The 20,908-nt window shown below is 44.5% G+C and overlaps 1 protein-coding gene across 2 annotated transcripts in view; it reads right to left on the bottom strand.

The window, feature by feature from the left end:
• Nucleotides 1–20,908, bottom strand: part of ralgapa2 (Ral GTPase activating protein catalytic subunit alpha 2) — a 100,865-nt gene that overhangs the window by 29,071 nt on the left and 50,886 nt on the right. For both annotated transcript variants that reach the window (XM_071524705.1, XM_071524706.1), the window contains exons 26-38: nt 18,069–18,197; nt 17,333–17,461; nt 16,950–17,008; nt 16,321–16,429; nt 12,324–12,434; nt 11,965–12,033; nt 11,502–11,639; nt 8,725–8,902; nt 6,402–7,245; nt 5,674–5,745; nt 4,541–4,664; nt 4,272–4,427; nt 1,244–1,402 (exon numbers count right to left, since the gene is read on the bottom strand). In XM_071524705.1, coding sequence (XP_071380806.1) covers nt 1,244–1,402; nt 4,272–4,427; nt 4,541–4,664; nt 5,674–5,745; nt 6,402–7,245; nt 8,725–8,902; nt 11,502–11,639; nt 11,965–12,033; nt 12,324–12,434; nt 16,321–16,429; nt 16,950–17,008; nt 17,333–17,461; nt 18,069–18,197 — 2,277 coding nt within the window. The remainder of the gene's footprint in view (nt 1–1,243; nt 1,403–4,271; nt 4,428–4,540; nt 4,665–5,673; nt 5,746–6,401; nt 7,246–8,724; nt 8,903–11,501; nt 11,640–11,964; nt 12,034–12,323; nt 12,435–16,320; nt 16,430–16,949; nt 17,009–17,332; nt 17,462–18,068; nt 18,198–20,908) is intronic.

Below are 20,908 nucleotides of genomic sequence, written 5' to 3'. Positions count from 1 at the left end.
GTCCTGCTGTCTTCAACACAGCAAAACTCATAAAGACTGCCCAGTCACCAGTATAATAATTACTCAGAAGATACAAGAAACTAAATAAAGACAAAAAAGATACAGCTAAGATCAATGAACTTAATCAGATGCTAAAAAAACTCATTGACATTGTGTGAAGTAAGGTCAGAAACCAGATGGCTTGACGGGTTCTTGGCGAGGGTAGGAGTTTAAATAGAAAAAGTTTTAGAGTTTTGGAAAGATGGCATTGGCCTGGCACAGGGGGCACAGGCTGCTATCACCACACTGGCAGAGGCACATTGGCAGGTTAGTGGAGCGCTAAAGCTGCAGTGTGTCCTGGCTGTCTTCTGTCCTCCGCCCCACCATGCTAAAGCCCCGCTTTGGCCAGAGAAGCTCTCTTCTGCTTTAGATGGGGGCTGTGGCTATTGTTTGGACCGTCACCATAAAGCTAAGCTGCCAGAGGGCAAGTCACACTGACCAAGTCCCTATTGTTTCTTGGATGTTATTACGTGCTGGTCAGTCATCTCTTGGAAAATGGACATGTTTGAAGGACATAGTGAAGGACAATCATTGTCTGATAGTGACGGATAGCAAACAGAACTTAACTCCCAGACTTAAATATATGTAATCAAATGATTTAGGACAATAACTGTGTGTATAATAACAATAATGATGTGTTTAGCTGAAAAATGATCAAGGAGAAAGTACTGGGGACATATATTACACTACATCTGAAGCCAGCCATTCTCAGACAAAGACATTTCAATATCCTCCGGCAGGCCACACACTGAGTGCGGTGCTATGGAGTAGCCAAGATGAAAGCTAGCCGAGGAAGGGACAGTAACCAGCTCTGAGAGCACATGCCCACAGTGTGGGTAATAATGCACTGCTGGAGTGGGGGAAACAGAGCCTTCATCTGGGAGACAGACAGCAACAGACAGAAGGAAGAATCTACAAAACCAACAAGAAAGTCTGAAAAAGCAGCAGGAAGGAGGGCCTGCTTTAAGCCACAAAATGGAGACTGGAAATTGGAACAATGCTGAAAATAGCCTGTGTGGTTTTTGTGTTTAGTGTGTATGCAAAGATAATAACTTGCTTTATTTGTTATCTCAATTCAAAAAGAGAAAGAAATACAATTAGCACATGCTGTAAAAATAATTTCCCAATTCCCATCAGTTCATCTATTTGGTATGCATATTGTCAACAACAGTTGTAACCGAATCCACTGACTGCAGTGGTGTACCTGTGGTTTCTTCATGATCTGGATGAAATACATGTGGTTCTTCATGGGGTAGATGATGATCAGCACGTCTCCAAAGTCGGTGGGGATGATTCCACGACGGTAGTCCCTGGTGTGCTCCGACCACACAATGTGCACCTCGTCGTTTCCCAGGTGACGCAGCTGCCACACAAACAAAATCAGTCCAATCAGGTACCTGGGAAGTGCAGATCACTCTCATCCCTATGGTGATAACAGGCGGGAACGAACGCTGAATAACATTTAGGCGGGATAGGGCAGGTATGTCATTGTATTTATCAAGTAAGCACCTGCTGTTGCAGATGTTTCATTGAATTAGACCCACAACACCTCCAGAAGGCTGAGAAATGAAATAAGGTATAGAGGGTATGATGATTGTATAAGGAAATTACTAAAAATAAAATATTATTCACTCCTGACAGGTCAGTAGAGCTTCCATAAATAAAGTAATGGGCTTTGATCATTACGTGCCGTAACAGCTTACCTGTTCCATCTGCTTCCCTATAATCATTGTTCGCGGATCGTAAAGATAAAAGGTTAAGACAGCAGGTGCTAGTACAAGTTGACTGTTTATAACTAAATCACAAACTTCTAAAATGGTCTAAATATGGGTTATGGGCTCTGGGTTTGGGTCCTTTTATAGCTTTTTCATTAGAAATTCAAATTACAAACACAAAATGCACAAAATTGAGCATTTTAAAACCAAATAATTCAAATCCAATTAACTTTCCCCATCAGACATTAAATTGCTTCCCATTTCCACTCCATTCACAAACACAAATGAGACTGGCCAGGACAAAAAGATACACTTAAATGACAGGAAATTGACTGATGCTAGTTTGAAATGGGTAAACACCTTCCCCATCCAAAGCAAATAGATGGACACAGCTACATTATCTTCTCTGACAAGTGTAGATCACTTATGAGCTAGTAGCCCAGTGATGTTCAATCTAGCTGTCCTTCCTTATCCGATGGTATCATGGAAGCTTAGAGTGGGCCTCTACTCGGAGAGGAAAACATCTGCCAATGTACTGTGGGCCTAATGAGCCATTAAGAAAACATGCCCTCGCCACCAAAAATGCAATTAGCGCATTCTATTATAAGCCCTTAATTATGGTAATACGGTAATGTTAAACAAATCCACGGCATGCTGATTACACCGGCGCTCGCCAGTTCAGTTTGTCTGTCCAAGGATCAGCAGGTACCAAGCAGGTCAGTCACTGGGACAATTTCAGAGAAAATGTTGAATATGCATTTGCAGTAGCCAATCAACCTGGGGATGTTAATTTGGGTTAGGATATTTGCATTTGGATGAGCTGAATCACAAGGTTAATGAGGATGCTTATGCTTCAGTCACTCGTCTTCTGCATCAATCTATTTAAGCCCTTGATAGTAATGTCCAAATGTGTCAGACCTTTTTTTTCCTTTTTTATAAAATATGACCTAAGTCAAAGGCTCTTGTCCAATTAGCCCTCTTTGACCTCCCACCAAGCCAGTGGGCTTCACACTCACGGATATAGCAGACCAAAGGTCCCCAGAACACAAGTGCCTCCTTATAAAAACACAGTGCAGCAGGCCAGTTAAGCTGTGGTGCCTGAGGGTGGTGAGTGTGATAGCTAAGGCACCCGTCTCTGTCTCACACACAAACACACGCACACAAGCCTACATGGCCTGACCCCAACCCTGCAGGTCGCTCCTATAACCACATTACTGAAGCCAGCTGCTGCTGCTAGGCCCGGCTCTGCCCTAAAGCCCACAATCGGATTGAGGAATTCATGTTTTTTCCTCTTTCTTTTCGATTTAGCTGGGGACCTGTTTTTTTTTCTCTCCATCGCCTTCAAACAGACAATCTGGCCAGTGAAAGCTCCCCCACAGTATGCCTCTATGGTTACAGGGAGCCAGGCGGGTGGCTGCTGGACTAAAACTTTTATTTGTAAATTGACAGGGAAACTTCCTGCTTGGACATAGATAAAGCCTGTTTCTCATCCCAATTCTTCATCCCCCTTTCTCCTTCCCTCTGCCCCCCATCTTTTTCTAAAGCCTCCACGCGTGCAGCCGGCCTGCCAATTTCTGCGCGGCCTGCGGCTAGTGCGGGGATCTGTGCGAGGGGAGCAGGAGCAATTACAGGAGCTCCCGGTCAAATGAATGGAAGCGGGCCGGCGGCACACTCCAGTCAGGCCTTGGCCGCCCCTCCAGCGCCTCACTCTGGCCGGCCAAAATCAAATCTGCAGTCAGTCTAACAAATTTTCGCAGCCACTGAGCACAGGTTCAGTATGGGGTCGGAAGGAGTAGGGGGTTATTTTTGAAGGGGAGAGGAGGGGATCTGTGGAGGATTGGGAGGGTTGGATATAAGGAGAGCCTGATGAATTTCCTTTCTCGGCAGGGTACCGTATGAGAAGATTGGCAGCACGGGCAGGGGCCTTGCGGCTCATTTCTTCGTGCTAACTGCTGCCGGTGCACTACAGCTCAGAATCCCACTGCAGAGCCCAATCGATCGCTCCTGTGGCGGCGGCAGGAATTGGATAAAAGGATCCTGCCGGCATCCGGCCGGCGCCTGCCCTGGCAGGGAGAGCTAATGGCTGAATCCAGGCCCTGGTCACAGCACACAGGGAGGGGGGCAGGGGCTAGCAGAATCATAGTCATTACCACAGCGGCACATGCCCTCTGTTCACTCACGCGCCTGCTACCTCTCTACTCCTCAGGCCTGCCCGGCAAGGGTCACTAATCAATGCCCGCACTCTGGAGTCACACCTCCTGATCACAGCTTAACACAGAGCAGAAAGCTGCAAAAACACACTGCTCAGGGCAGGCGGGACTGTGTAGCCATTTCACTGCATCAAACTTAGGCAAAGCAGCATTTTCTCCATTTACTCCACATACGCTGCACCGCGTTGAGCAATGAAGATTCAATACTTAACGATAATCTAAATATGATGGATGGGCATGAATTGTCAATATCTACACACTAACAGATCATCTCGCATGGTGAACATAACCAAGCAAAATGTTTTACCTTTTTGGTGAGGGAGTCATCAGAGTCGGATGGCATACGCGTGGAGACATGGAAGATGGCTTCCACATTGGAGGTAGCGTAGTAGGGAGCTGTGAGGCCTGTGCTGCCATTCCTCTGGAGACCGCCCATAAAGCCGCAGTGTGTGGCCAGGTCCACCTGTGGGATACATGTACAAGTTACCGTGTTTATCTATCGTTGGGAGAGTGAGTCATAGGAGTGCTAAGTAGGGTGCGTGTGTGTGTGTGTGTTGCTGATGTGGTTGTCAGTACCTCCCATCCCAGCCCAGATACAAAGTCTTCGTAGGCCTGGCTGCCTGCACTGTTGGACAGAATGGAGCACTTATCCTCTTGGCCTTCTCCGATGTAGAACACTGCAATCTTGTGCGTCTCTCGACTATTGGACGAAACACACAGGAGCCAATGTTACAGCCACAACACGACTCAAACAGCCTCTCACTACTCCAGCCCCTTCACATTAGAAAGCTTTGAAATGTGAATCCAATGACTCAAAACCCTACACTTTAATTAGCAAGGTAAACTGAATGCGTGGGTGTATCCGAGTCAGTGAATGAAATCAGAATATGAGACAGAATATGAAAAAAATAAGTTTTCTCCTGTACCTCTCCTGCTCTAATATGATTTAAAAAAAAAAAAGAGTGACAGCAAAGTCCGCCTGCTGGTTTTGCGGTTGCCATGGAGGTGCATGGCGCTGGGGTAAATTGGGGGCATTTTGCATGCTTGGACACAGGTTGCTATGAGCCAGCCAGGTATGGCCATCTGGGAGAATGAGGCCCAATCCTGGGGCATTCTTTAATAAGCCCTTGTCATTAGCCGTGTGGAGTGCCTATTGATTGCACTGAGATAGAGAGAGAGAGAGAGAGCGAGAGAGAGAGAGAGATAGAGAGAGAGAGAGAGAGAGAGAGAGAGAGAGAGAGAGAGAGAGAGAGAGAGAGATAGAGAGAGAGAGATAGAGAGAGAGAGATAGAGAGAGAGAGAGAGAGAGAGAGAGAGAGAGACTAGGACTGTGATCAGCAGGAGATGGTGTGGGTTAGGAAAAACGGGGGAGGAAGGGAAGGAGAAGAGGGGAGGGAGGGACAAGATGATGTTGACTTGAACAATTTAAAGACTTGTCACCTTTACAGTGTGAACTTCACTCATGTAGAGGCAGGTTCATTAGTGGGCTGCAGTAGCAGATTAATGATGGACAGAAGAAGCTATAATACTTGGCTGACTAGATCTACATTTACTTCACTTTACTTTAATTACTTTCTAATTAGTCAAAACAAAGCCTGTATCTGAGATAACGCTTGCAATGTCTTTGAGATCATAGGTATACTTAATTTCTCCAAGGTACATTGTGCAAAGGACGTTACAGATTCAATCTTCTATCTAAAAGAGCATACCACTGCCTGGAATCCAGGTTCTTCAGTTCCCTCAAGAGCTTGGAGTTTTTCTTCAGTAGATGGAAGCTTTTCCTGCATAAAGGGAAAAAAGACTTGGTTACAGATGCAATCCCTAATTCCACCTGCAAAATAGAATTAATGAAGCTGCTGCTGGTAAGCAGGAACAGCCGTGTTAAATGAAGTTGGTAATTTACTGGAAAATTGTGAAAATAAATTTGTCTTCAACTCGAGTTTTCTTTTGCATTCAATATTAACAGAGGCAAAGAAGGCACAGGTGCGAACAGCAATCTCCTACTAGCCGTGCGCACGTTGCACCTTCACCATTAAGAGGTGTGAGCTTTTAATTTACGGGGAAGCACTGCAAAGATGTGACACACCAAGGTAGACCTTAGTGAAAACAGCTGGGCACATTTACCCTGTGGAGAGGAGATTAACAGACTCCAGACCCCAGCGTGCTTTTAACAGCTTTCCTCTTTCTCTCCCTTCATAGGGGGCTCTAGAAACGAGTCTACAGCTGGGTCACTTTGAGGATGAGGGTGAAGTAACGGATATACAATAGTAATATTAACAGGCTGCAGAGGCTATTCTTAGCACTGTTTTGTGTTGCTATCCTACTAGGTAAATTTAAGGTGTAGTTTGTTGACAGGATGTTGAATCATTGAACTGATTCATGATTTTTCACAGCCACTCTTTGCCGTGATGGTACATAACTCTAGTCTGACGTATACCTGCGGTCCCAGGAGTTCATGCCGAGGTCATTAAGCAGCAGCCGGCAGAAGTAGAACGGGGCTTTGGGCTCCTGGTGGGTGGGTTCCCTCTGGCAGGCGGCCCGGACGCTCACGTCGGCGTCCCACCTCCTCACTTGCTCCTCCTCCTGCTGCGTCTGACGGAGAATGGCCTCCAGGATGGCTCCCTCCTGCTCCAGGTTCATGCCACAGGGCGAGGGGGCCGGTTGGTTGAGCCTGAGTTGGGGCTGGGGCAGGCACTCCGGGCTGCTCTGGCCCAGATCCTCCAGCAGCCGGTCCAGAACATCCACCTCCTCCTCTTCTTCGCAGCAGGCAGAGAGGGAGTCCGAGACCGAGCAGCGGTGGTCGGACGGTCTCTTTGTTGGGGAGGCGGGCTGCTTTCTGCTGTGAGTGACGGTACTGGTTGTGGTGGAGGTGGAAAGAGGGCGGTCCACGCCATTAAAAACCCCCACACCATCGTCTTCCTGGGTGGTGCGGTAGAGGATGGCGCCGTCCCACGAGTACTTGCCCGAGATGTCGCGGACGATGACGCGCACCTGGGAGGAGGGGTGCGGGGGCTGTCCGACGGCGGGGGCCTCGGCGGGGATCTGGAGGTAGGACACCAGCGTGCTGTCGTTGAAGACGAACAGCTGCAGGTTGGGGCTTTTGAAGACCTCAGAGGACAGCTCCGACGACTCCACGTACGGGTTGTCGTGGTTTTCGCTCACCAGGCTGTGGAGAAGGGCGGGGCCGCCGCTCAGCGGATGGTGGCCCAGGTGGTTCACGAGGTGCGTCATGACCATCCGCGCCGTTAAGGGGATCAGCTCCATGTTCCGACGTCTCTTTTCTGGAGGAAGAGGAGGGGGCGAGGGGGAGAAAAATACTGACCATCTACTGAGAAAATCCTTGAAGGGTAATACTATATGTGAGAAATGTGATCTATGATACAAGTTTCTGATGCGGTCAGAATAAAGCTGCGCATGGGGTTATCTTTTATAATACGTCCAACTCAGACTTTGACAACCATATTTCAAAAGCCCAACGTTCGTGTGCAGACATGCTGTCGGCCCTTTCTATACAAAGCCAAATCTAATTTATGATCACTAATAGGGGTACTTTATTCATTTCTCACAATGGCCTGGCCAGCACACCTCTAAGTAGGTAGCATCTAATCATGAGAGACAACTTTGAAAAGCCCATTGAGTCTTCTTACAATGGGCGAACGCCGAGACTGGCCGAGTGCTAATGAGAACCACCATCTTTACAGGCCGCTGAATAGGACACTACTTAGCGAGACGCATTTATGTAAATGCACAGGTTTTTACTCCCAAGTGAAAGGCATGCCGTGCTTTATTCTGCAGTGATGCGGGAAAAACAAGAAGACGCACTCCTGCATTGTGACACTGCTATCAATACCATCATCCCCCATCAAAGTGGAGAAAGCTCTTTGGAAAGCGGGCCAAGCTGCATTAGAGATGCGCTGGTCCTTTGATGTGACTTGATCAATATGAGGCAGTGGGGGGGGAAATGCATATAACCAGGCCGGCACTCTTTGGTTTGCCCTTTTGATAGCGTTTTGTTGTTTCTACTAAGACTCTGTGCAGCTGTGCACCAAAAAGCAGTGGCGTGGTGAGATGTTTTCAGGCAAAAGCTACTGCTAAAAATTCTTACATTGTTTCAGTGGACATGTGCACTGTGTATTTGGGCTCAAAGGACTTTTCTGAAGTTGAGGACATGCAGGAGAGAGGAATACATTGCCTAATGGAATCACAAGGTCACAATAAAAAAAAAAAAAAAAATGAAAAAAAAAAAAAAATCACATTTTTATCTAAACCCCATAATGGGTCCTCTCTCTGGGGCTGAGCACTAATGCGAACATTCCATTCCCTGTGATGGTTGATTTCCTTTTCATACTTTTAATAAGATATTGACATTTAATGGAGAGGCTCCAAATGGATGGACTACTTAGAGGTTACATTTCCCTGTAATCTCTTTTGGATTTTCGGATATATATGTCTCTGTGGTCTGTGAGAGGTCCAGTGTGGTGCTAAAATGGGGTAGTGTGTGAATGGGTGACCAGGGATTGCCATTTGGGGATAAGCTATGAGGGTGACAGCTGATATTAACCATGAACTGCCATTTTTCACTCTCTTGTGCACGTGTACCCGCGCATACAGACGCATGCACATACACACCCAATAAATCTAGCCCCATCATTCATCTGCCAGCCCGGTGCAATCTCCTACGCAGCAGGTAGTAAACGGGCATCAGGATGCTCCTGCCCTCCCACTGTGAATGCAGAGACGCCATGGCCAGGTGTCCTTACCCTCTGCTACGGTGAGAAGGTTGCCAAAGTCGGTGGTGGTGGTCTGGGAGGGCGGGGGCTCGCAGCTCTTGACCTGACCCAACATGAGGTCGTAGTCGGTGGACAGGTCCGACAGGCTGAGGAGGTAGTGGCTCTGTTGGGTGTGCAGGTTGGAGCCAGACACACAGCAGTGCAGCACCTGAGAGGGGAGAAAAAGTAGGAGGGGGTATGACTTACAGCAATTATGTGCTGATGAAGTGCCTCAGTGTAGCATTTCTACACTATAGCAATGATTGACAGATGTGGCACTATGGTGGCTAAATTTCAACTGCAACAGTGACTCCCCTGCTCGGCCTGTTTTGGCTCAAGATGATCCAGGAGCATACGGAGGGGGAAAATATGGTTAATTTACATCATAAGCCAGTGGAGGAGGGGGGGGGAAGAGAGGAGAGGGTCTTTATTGCCACTAATCCATTTCTCCTGTGATGTGTGAGTGTATCGATCTGCATAACAGATGGCAGAGCATCCGTTGGCAGGGCTAGATAAGGCGCGCTGGGGCAGTTGATTACAGCCATTGGACAGGTTTACACTGTTTGATTTAATTAAGACTTTATCCTTGTGCTCAGCTCCCACCGCAAACATGCACACTCAACCACACACACACACACACACACACACACACCTGTATACTGTACAATCTGTTTGGAGGTAAGGTATGCATGGCAAGTTGCATGCGAGGGGGCAGAGCATATGCCTAGTGTATGCATATGTGGGGGCCTCTCATTCAGAGTCGAGCAACTTGGTTAAAGCCATGCAAAGGCTAATCCCATTCAATACACACATACACTCACACTTGGCTGAGAAACACACAGAGAGGCAGACTGGCCCTGTCATCTGAAACAGTATTGTGTGGGGCAATGTAGACAGTATGTGGATGATTCTACCAAGCAGACCTCTGGGTGCATGGGGGAGGGATTAGAGGCTTGATGCTGAAAAGACCAGAACCAAACAGCTGCCACACCAAAGCCCCAAAGAGCCTCCTCTGTGGAGAGGTGGAGAGAGGTGGAGAGATAGAGAGGGAGGGGGAAAACCCTCGGCTGTGCTTGACAACTAAGTGGCTGCACTTCGCATAGCAACAGTTCCTGGAAGGTAATACACTGTGGAACAAACATACTGCAGTAACAGGGGCACATATGGATAGATGGGTACACTTCTGCACACACATACATCAAATAATAAAGAGAAACGCAAATAGAGACACACAGGCGTGGGCACACAATCACAAATGCACATATGCACATTCTCTAAGACACACACACACACACACACACACACACACACACACACAGACAGAGTGGAGGTGCAGCTGGCTGCTGAGGCAGGCAGGGAGAGCAGATGGAGAAGCTTGAGTAGAGCTCCAGTGAACCAATGAGGTCCAGTGCAATGTTGCTTTTTACAGCGAGCTGCCTCATGCTGTTAGTCACCAAACAGAGAGAACACACAATTTCTTGCAACACCAAGATGCAAAGCGTGACAACTTTATTCATGAGCGTGTGCATGGATTGTGCATAATGTGGTATTTGAGGACTTGGTAAAGGACACATTTCAAGTTTTTTTTTTTATGTGAAGCTGAAAGTAAGAGAAGACGAAGCATGCAAAACAAACAGACAACATCTTCTGTGACGTGATGACATAAATGGGAGATGTTTTCTGTTAGAGAAGCTATTTTCTGCTTGGCATGTGGAAAAAATAGCAGCTAGCCTATGTATGTGGAAGTGTATGTTTTTCTGGCTTCATACTGCGTTGATACTGTCACACCTTGTAACGCCTTGCATAATATATTACTTCCAATTAAAACCAGAGGGGTCATGTCTTTTGTGTGCTGTTAGACAACCAATCATGCCTAATTGTCTTTTCTTTCATAGCAGCTGCAGTCGCTCTCATATTAAGACATATTCCATTCAAATCTCCGGGACAAGCGTTTATAGCCTGAGCTTATCAAGTGGACAAAGGGTTCTGTTTGAATAATTTGACCATTTCTTATCAGGGGTGACATCCTTACAAAGGTTTGCCGTTGACCGCATCTGCCCAGATAGGCGGGACTGAATAATACCTCATTCATTTACGCCTGAAGCTTGGCCATCATCCTCTGGGTCAGACCATAAAATAAGGGGTTAGAGGAACAAATACAGAGACATAGATTGAAACGTGAGTGTTTTGCCCGTTTCAAATGAATGCAATATGCGCTCTTACACGGCAGATTCCGAGGGATGCCTGCATTATGATAAATACCAACCACATGCATCAGCTACGGAGGTATCTGCCGGTGCCACTATGACGCTAAATGAGGCATATTCATGGGGTCACGGTGGAGGTGAGACTAATTATTGTGACAAGCTCTCAGCCCTTGTAGTGGGGTGGGGGGTGGGAGGGTGTTGAAGCCGAGGTAGTTGTGTCTGCCGGCAACGGCCATCTATGTTTTAAAAGATAAATCAACCAATGGAAAAAAACTGTCCCACCTTCAGGGATGCAAAAGTGAGCGTTAAGTCCCACCACACGCTCTCCTCCTCGCAAAAACATAACTCTTTCTGCGTCATTAGGTCCAAATAAACCATAGATGTTTTTAAACAGAAGATTTCTGCAACACTAGGCCAAATATTGCAACTTTTCCATTAACACAAATTCACTGAAAGCAGACTTTGGTCAGGAAATATTTCCCACCGCAATTCCAATGACATTTGTGGTACCCGGATATACGAGCTGAGTGAAAACTCTCAGCTGCCAGTCGGGCTACCCACCCTGTAGATGTAGTCCAGCAGTGGGGCCTTGTGGGATGCAGGGTCGTCCAGCACAGGCATGGTGATGGGCTCCAGCAATAGACTGAGGGGCATGGCCATGCACCAGTCCAACAGGCAGAGCAGCAGGGACACCATCAACTGAGGAGGAGCGAGGAGGGGAAGCACAGTTCCTTTAGTTTAACATAGTCAGTTGGGGCAGCCAACAATGAGACACAGAAACAACAGTTTACTATACAGAAATAGAAAGAGACTGTTCTAGTTGCATCGAAAAGGACAAAATGAAGGCCGATAGATGGGAGCCGTAAAGGGCAAAGAAACATAAAAAGAGCTACAGAGCAAAAGCTCCACATAAAAAGAGCCGCTCCAGTATAAAAATTCCTTTGCAAATGGACCATTCCAACTTGACAGAGGAAGGTCCTTTAGATCTCAACCATTTCATGCTCCCTCTATTTCCACGAGGTACCTTTTTGTCTGCCTCCACCGTTGAGTGCTCTGCGCTTGGCAACAGAAAGGCTATTGTGGCCACAAAGATCTGTGTGGGGACAAAACAAGGAGACAGATACTTGGATGGCACACTTATATTTGTAAGGCGAGTCAGGGCCATGTGCTGAAATGGATTGGCCACCACAGGGTGTCCTGTGTGTGTGTGAAGTAAATCATATTAGACTTTCATCCAAAAGCTACAGTGGCTTAATCACAATTTCTCTTCTTCCTTACAATGTGCCCTTCATGGGTCCCTAATGGCTGGTTGTAATTTAATTGTGTGTGTGTGTGTGTGTGTGTGTGTGTGTGTGTGTGTGTGTATGTGTATGTGTATCCTACCTCGATGATCTTCTTGGGCAGAGTGGACTCCAGCCTCTGGAGATGCTCCCAGTGGCAGATGAGCAGCTGAAACACGTCGCAGGCTACCTGAGCCACTGCCTTGTTCCCAAACTGGACACACACACACACACACACACACACACACACACACACACACACACACACACAAGGGGACAGGATGAGAACAGATCAACACTACATACCATGCAGAGGGTGCTGCTTCTTCCATGTGAAAGAAGCAGCATCAATGTAGAGAATATTTGTTAAATTCCACTGCCTGGGCATTGTTGTTTTGACCCTACTGTTGACTTACTGTTGACTTACTGTGCATTCACACTGCGAGCAACATGATCAACAATTCACCAGAAGTCCATTCATTCCCTATATAGTGGAACGACCAGGGAAACTTGGCCAGTGTGTGGACAATCAACAAGCTTGTCGGCCGAGAAAAGTTTGCCATGGCTGAACTTTATGGGGTCATTGGCCGTCAACAGCCAATCAGATTTCTGTGCTACCAATGTAATTAAATGTTTTTATGAACAATAGTTCCACCTGGCAAGTGCAAAATGGACGTGAAGTGATTCCAACCATTCAAATCTTACCAGTTCTCTACAGCTTTTATTTGAAAGACGATCGGAATAAAAATCTCAAAAATCATGTTTAGAGTTTCATCCAATATTGTGGTCAATGGTAAGATCTGAAATAATTTTATTGAGTTTTTCTGTTCATTTTAATGCTACCTAATTTGCATGTTGTTGTTTACTCATCAAAATGGTGTCAAAAAGAACAAAAAATACATGATTTGTCTTTTAACTTAAACTTAGCTGCAGACCACTACATAGATGCAATGTGAGCCAAGTTGCTCCCGGTGTGAACTATTAACAACAAGACCGAACACATGGTGCAGCGGTTCAGCCTTATCTTTATGAACCTGCAGATTCAGATTTTTTAAATACTGAGGCAGAGGTGCTGCCACCTGCAACTTCACATTGGTGACTTACATAATACAAACTAGCCATATTACTCATTGATAGAATTAGGTAGCATACACACACACATTAGCAAAAACACCTGATTTGTACTCAAAGCTACACTTGTAATGCTGGCTGTACACTAAGTATTAATAAATAACAGTAAATTAATTGTAGGAGATTGCTAACATCTTATCTCCTTGTATATCTTCACCTTACTTACAGCCAGTCAGGAAAAGAGAGAAAAGTGTTCAAAATTAGAATAAAATTGAATTCTCATACATTTTATATGCACATAAAACCAAACTGTCTTTCTATGGGCTTTAACACCAACGTTCTTGTTATTGTTTACAGGCTTCCAACACATTACAGTGTTTCCCCTAGGATGGAGTTGTAGCAGCGGAGGTGAAGCACGTGCGCGAAGCGCACAACATTTTTTTTTTTGCGCTTGCAAAGTGCGCCCTGCCAGGGCGTGTCTTTCTATGTCTCTGCCGGCACCAGAAGGGCTCTTGAGGCCTAAGTACATACAGTACATTTGTGCACAGTAATGAGCAGGGTCAATGTCTGTCTAGCTTACATATGAGGTGTCTCAAGATTTAGGAAAATACACTTTCATTGAACATAATAAAAGTATAATCTTTACAACAATTATTGACATTTATTGTCAACTATTAATTCTTTCTTCTTTTGATCAGCCAGTCTTTTAAACTCATCTGAAAATTCAAATGTTGTGATGTGATTTGACAAACAAGCTATTAGTTTATGTGTGACCCATATCACCCTCTGGGTGACCGTTTACATCCACTGGGTGTTAGCTAGCGGCTAGCTAGCTGTCATTAATTCTTCCAATTATTCATTCTTAACTGTCCTTTTATCCAGAATTAACTTGCATCACCACACTGTTGTATTATCAAACAGTGTTAATTTACTAAAATGTAATGACATTTTCAATGATAAAATAACTTACATTTATGTAAGTTATTTATATTCATTCATTATATATATTCATTTATTTCTTTAAGGGAATCCTATCCAAATAATATGTAACGTTAATATCTCTGTGAGGGAATCTGTCAGTTGTCTTTGAGATTGACAGCTTTCGCACGTCACGGTGGCCCTCGTGCATAGTAAAGCCTGCCTCCACGAAGAAGAAAACAATTCAAATCAATCAAATGATTATGTTTGCTGTAACGTTACTGTGCGATACTCATGTGAAGTTGCAGGACTGTTTTCCCTTTGGCGAATGATAATCCTGAATCCGTGATCAGCATTGCTTGCTTCATTGTTGACATCTACCCGGTGCTTGTTGTTATAATTGTTGTGCTGACATTATCAGGTAAGCGCAAAGTTTCTCGTTTATATGCTTTACTCACAGGTGTGTGAATTGACCTGGATATGAAGCGTCCGTAGCGCAAAATAATATAACGTTTCTAAAGAGATAAGATGGAGCCCTCTCCTCTCCTCTCCTCTCCTCCTCTCGTAAAAAAAAAAAAAAAAATCAGCAGCAGCGGTCATATTTCAGCAGCGGCGTAATGGTGCTGCTAGGTGCATATAGGGGAAACACTGCATTACGCGTTTCAAAATTCCAAACTCTTTACAGATGTACTGTTTTTGACTGGATTTGAAGATTCAGGTTGCTGTTTGGTATAATGTATGTCAATGGTGCCTGTGTGATATGGCTGTCAGCTAGGGCATAGCATTCTATAGCTGGAGATTATTGTTCACTACAATAAATATTATGAGAGGTGAAATGACAGTGGGGTCTACAACAAAGTAAAATGCGTAGTGATGTGAATTGAGACAATTACATTATTTGCCACTTTTCAAGACCTGAAAATTAATTTAAAAAATTTTCTTTAATGTGGGAGATTTAGGAAAAATATTTTATCATTATTTTATTTCCCTTGTTGGATGTGACTCTACCTAAATGCCTAAAATGTAAAAAAAAGGTAGAGGGACATTGCTGGTTGAAGATGGGGAGGAAAAGTTTAAGAACATATTGCGTGTGACAAAGTTCTGAAAGAGTCATTTTCCTCAAGATTACCTCTTCACTCACTGTGCAGATAATCAGCATAATTTTGTTTCCACTTCAAACCCAGCCTCATTCTCTCCAGACTCATTGGAAGAAAGACTTGAGTTGCTGACAATTTTCTTTCAAATGTGGATTTCTTCAGTGATTTGAAATTCTTTGCGGAGAAATAGAATTTCCCATTTCTTCCAGCTGAATGCCTCTCAACATGTAACAAGGGCAGACAATGTGGGAGTGCAGAAATGGCCAAACACAAAAAGGGGCCCTGAGAGTTCAGCACCTGCTTTTAGAAAAGAGACTCTCAGCGCCACTCTCCCCCCCCAGATCCCCCGCCCACCCCGTACCCTCTATTTTGGGGCTGGCCGAGTCTGTGTGTCAAGTTGTGCAGGGGAGTGATTACTGCTCCATTAGAGAAGGGGGGGTTGCTCGAGCAGGAAGCTGGGAGATGTAGCTGCTTAAATTGGCCCGCATCGACTGAGAGCGAGCGGCCTGGAAATTACGCCACCACCCCAAAGCCTTTTCGAGAAAAAAAAAAAAAAAAAGTCCACCACTGGTTCTCTGCATCTCTTCACTCGGAGAGGGAAAAGAGGGCTCTTCCGAAATATACCCATGAGTCACATCACTGAGCATGTTTCGCTCTCACACTTTCTCTCCCTCTCTCCCCTCGCATACACTGAAATTGTTCTGCAGTCCTTTTATGTAATCAACTATCATTTTGGTTGAGCTAAACGCTATAGGGCTTGTGTGTGTTTGGTGGTGAAACAAAAAAGAAGAAAGAATGAAATCCTAGGTTACAATGTGTATTCGTTCAAAGATGGCCGTTGGTGCTTTATGCCATTGAGGAAGTTCTGGGACAGTTGGGACACAACTCACGATACAGGTAAGTGCTTGAAAAAAAAAAGTGCTGTTGTATTTTATAAAACATAGTGTTTGCATATTTCAGCAGAATTTTACCAGCAGCACAGCCAACAAGCTGCGGCCCCAGAGGATCACTGACCTTTAGTGTTACTCCCAGGACGTTGATGGCATCTTTCACCTGGTGGTGGATGTTCTTCTGCATCAGCTCCTCACACACCCACAGACCCAGACTGCATACAGCTATGCACCTGATTGACAGGTTGAACACACCCTTATATTTAGGATCAGTGGAAAATTACAGACAAAATCTAACTGAAATACAAGAGTTATGAATGATTACCAATAAATGGAATTAATCACCATTTAATATATATTAGAATTAATAACAATAAGTGACAACTATTTGATGATTAGTATATTTCATATATTGTTTACTAGTTAACAGTAAATGATACAATGTACATTATTTAATAATTGTTAAATGACATGGTAGCAAATCAATTTATTAACATGCTTTACAAGTATTTGTTAATGATTAACAAATGATTTGTAAAATATAAATAAGCATTATGTGGGTTGCTATTGCAAAGTTGCAAGTGATGTTTTACAATGGTTAGTAAATGTTAGTAAGTTTGTAAAACATAAATGAACATTACCTGGGCCGTATATATAATATGTATATATATGTATTCACACACATAAACAAATAAAAACAATCTATACCAACAAAAATGAAAACAAGCATCTCTAATATAGCCCACATCATACCTGGCTCCTTCACAGTGTTCATTCGTCGCCGTCGCCAGCAGGACATTGACCAGATAATCCTGAACGACCAAGACAACACACTGATTTCATCAAGTCTAGCCCATCCACTTTATGTAACATCCAGTTTGTGATAACAGTTTGATACCATCAACTACAGACTCTTTCAGAAATCACTGCACCTTAAAGGTACATTTTTGTTCTACTTGGTATTATTAATGTACTGTAACTATTAATGTAATAAAGGTACAATGGATGCACTTTACAGGTTAATACCCCACTAACAGTACTGAGTGCAATACCTATATGATACATTTTAAAATACAGGTAAAGAATTTTCATGCGTTGTCAGTGTATTCCCAGTATGGCACATGCGTACTATGCACCTTGATGTCCTCGTCGTTGATGGCGATGTCATCGGAGCCGGACGTGGTCCGCAGTAGTGGAATCTGGAGGTAGAGGTTGGGGAAACACACTAGGGAGCCCAGGACTGTCTGAGCCTCCGTCCTGGGAGCCTGGCAGAGAGGACAAAAACAACAACATGATATCATTAACTCTCTAATGCTACATGAAAACAGCCCACTTCCAGGAAAAACCATGAGCTCACTATCCAGGGAAATAGCATCGGATGAATCCAGCAAAACTAATTGTGTCTTTACTCATGATTCTGCTGAAAGATGTTCAACCGAAACTCAAATGATCAGGCTCAAATGTTATTTTCAGCATTTTTTCAGAGCAATATCTGTACTTGAATAGACTTTCTAATGCAGACATAGTTCCTTTATTTTGGTGAATAGTCCCAGGTCCCTTCTTTTGGCTGGCTATGGCTATCACTTGCAACTTATGCTATCAAGAAATAGGTAAACTGGGTTATTATTTGTCCTTCAATAGGTATCTTGAGCAAAACTTGACCCACTGAATAAAAGAGATTCTGAACAAATATAAATGACATTTCTAAAACATTTTAGATATGTATCATTTTTCATTAAAGGGATGTAGCATTTTTCAGAGCTTTTCCAGTCCTGTAAAACCGTAGGAGAGGCTACAGTGAAAATGTTCACTGGACTTTAGACAGAGGGATACATAGGAATATAAAGAGTGTGTGTGTGTGTGTGTGTGTACCTCTGAGGAGCGAGAGCTGAGGATGCAGGCAGCAGCAGTGATGAAGTCTCCGACCAACATGGTGAAGCCTGGCAGGCCGAGGAAAAAGAACCGTGGCGAGCAGGAGCGGATCATGGTGTTCAGAACATCCTGGTGACACACACACACACACACACACACACACACACACACACACACACACACACACACAGAGAGAGACAGAGGTATATTGGACATCAACATGTTTTAATCTCGGAGCAAAAACTCCATAGGGCATCAAAAAGAGTTGATATAAGAATAAAAGCAACTCCCATTCATCCATCAGAACCAAAACTGAAAGTATTAGTAATTCTGCTGTATGGGGTCTTGTATTGGGTGTGAGCATGAGGTCTGGTGAAAGAGTGTGAGAAGGGGAGCAGTAACGGAAAGAAACATTTTGTAAATGGGCCACCGTGTGAGAGACATGGCAGAGAGAATGCTTTTTCCCCCTCCAACAGGTAGGCTAAATATTGTAAGTGTGTTGAGGAGAGTAAGGCACTCAACAGTCCATCTCACTAAAAGACAGAAAAAAAACAGAGTGGAAAAGAAAGACGTGAGGGCAGAGGCAGCAGATGGATTGTTCACAGAGGATGAGAGGGGGGGAACAAAAGACCTCAACTTTCGTGAGTCACGCGCATACACACAAACACACACAAACGCACACAAGCGCGCACACACACACACACTCACGCACACAAACCTGTAATTAAAGCCAGGGACAAGGTATTGTATTGTTGAGGTACAGGCAGCTCAGTGGCAGATGGGTGCTCTTTCATCATTGACATATGCTGTACTGCAGAGGGTTCTGCACAAACATGAGCTCTCGCTATAGAGCGGCTAACGTATGTGCATACAGTGCAACACTTACTGGAAATGTGCTCTGAAAGCTGGTTAACTGTTTGTTGCATAGTATGTTTAGATGGATAGAGAGAAATTCATTTATTTTGTCTTGAAAGCTAGAAGAAATTCTCATATTGCGGAAAAAATTCTTCATGGTATGAGAATGCCGTATCTAAGGATGGCAGGAAAACTGTTCTCTCTCTTATCTCAGACATGCGTGTGCATGTTTGTGTACAAAGGCAAGGTCCAGACTAGAAACACCTGCCTTCTTGGCAGTCATAAACGTGTGTAAATCGGACAGTTCAAACATAAGCCCGTTTCTAGCTGAGCCCAAGGGCACCTTAGCAAACACCACATACACAATCTCACTCTCTGTTTCTCTCTCACACACACACATACACACAGCACTGTACCCCCTACCTACCTGTGACATTAATCACCTCAAATGAAGCCTCGGTAAACAGGGAGCGCAGGCGAACAAAAGAGGAATAGAATAAACACACGGGGGCAATAAGTAGGAAGTCAAAACACAACACGCTGCAGCGCATGTGGAAAATTGGTGGGGAGAGCTTTAGGCTTGGAGGCCCATTTTACCCTCATTTCGCTGGTAATTGACCTCTGAGGCATAATGCGCAGAGCAGTCGGCGGTAATTAGCATGCGACAAACTGTTGCTTGATTGCCTGAAATGAGCATTTTAGAGGAAGCCACAAACGTAGAGTACAAAGTGTTTTCTATTGTATGTGTAAGTACAGGGAACCTGATTTGAGGTGTGTGTGTATAGAAATGGGAATTGGGCCCTGCGTGTGGCTCTGTGTTGGCAGCAGGAATGGCCCCTGCTTCAACAAAAGGTGCATTAACGCAACTCTGAAAGGAGCCACCTCAGGCCTTTTCATATGGCCTTGTCTCCAGGAAAGCACACACTGTCCACCTGCTGGCTCCTGGGGTGACTGGGTTCACTCCGGCATTACTTCACTCTAGTCCAGAAAGAATTTGGAAATTTGTGTTTCCTCTACTAAACCTTCCAGTTCAATATGGAACTGAATTCCCAAATTCACCACTAGTTCTTATCACTAGGAAAACTTGGGATTTTCCCTTCACAACTACTGCTAGTAGTAATATTACTACTACTACTTACTACTACTACTACTGATAGGTAGGCTATAGTCCACCTGTATAACTATGAGGTGAGAGGTTTAATCATCAACCAAGTTTGGGACTTAAGGGTCAACTGTCACATTTTAATCTGGCAGTATGGAAATGAAACAAGGCCTTTCTTCTTCCCAGTGCCACACTGAAGTGAGTAAAGGAGCCGCTGGTTTTGCTCTGAGAAAGCAGGTGTGAAAGGTGTTTATCTACTCACACCCGGCACAAGGATGTCAGCTTCACTATAGGCAACCAGAATCACAGAGGCAAGTAAAATGTTACTCCTTGCAAGGATAAATGGTGTAATCTAAGTGTACATGCATGACTGAAATACATGTTTGCTTTCACCTACACAAAGTGCAAAATTTCATTTGTATTTCATTTGTGTGCACCTCACTATACTACACAAACTGTGGTGCTGGCTGCTGCAGTGCAGCGTAGGACAGTACTTCTATTGGATAGATTACTGCTATTGTCCTGTGGTTGTGCCTTTGCAGGCCCAGTGACCAGAGAAAGACAGACACTCAGGACAATAGACCTGACCTTGGCACTCTGTCAGTTGGAAGGAGAATCCCTCCGAGGGAACTGTCATCTCCCTCTGAGCTTATTCACATTTAGCTGGTGGGGATTTACACCGGGATTCCCCCTGTTGTCTACAGAACATGGCAGGAGATTGTGGATTTTATTACATGATTAACATCAGGTAATCTAGAGAAAATGCACCTGCAAGCTAGAGGATTTTAAGGCACAATATTATATATGTAAATATATGTAAAAATGTTTAAAAAGGCAACACTGAACAAGAGTTACATATTTAATTCACTCCAAAGTATGCACA

This window comes from Centroberyx affinis, unplaced genomic scaffold (genome assembly GCF_046629955.1).
Source record: "Centroberyx affinis isolate AG114_WGS23_722 - 3 ecotype Tasmania unplaced genomic scaffold, CSIRO-AGI_Caff_v1 ptg001226l_1, whole genome shotgun sequence".
Taxonomy (NCBI): Eukaryota; Metazoa; Chordata; class Actinopteri; order Beryciformes; family Berycidae; genus Centroberyx; species Centroberyx affinis.
Note: the sequence above shows the minus strand (reverse complement) of the source record. Positions and strands in the feature narration are given on the sequence as shown.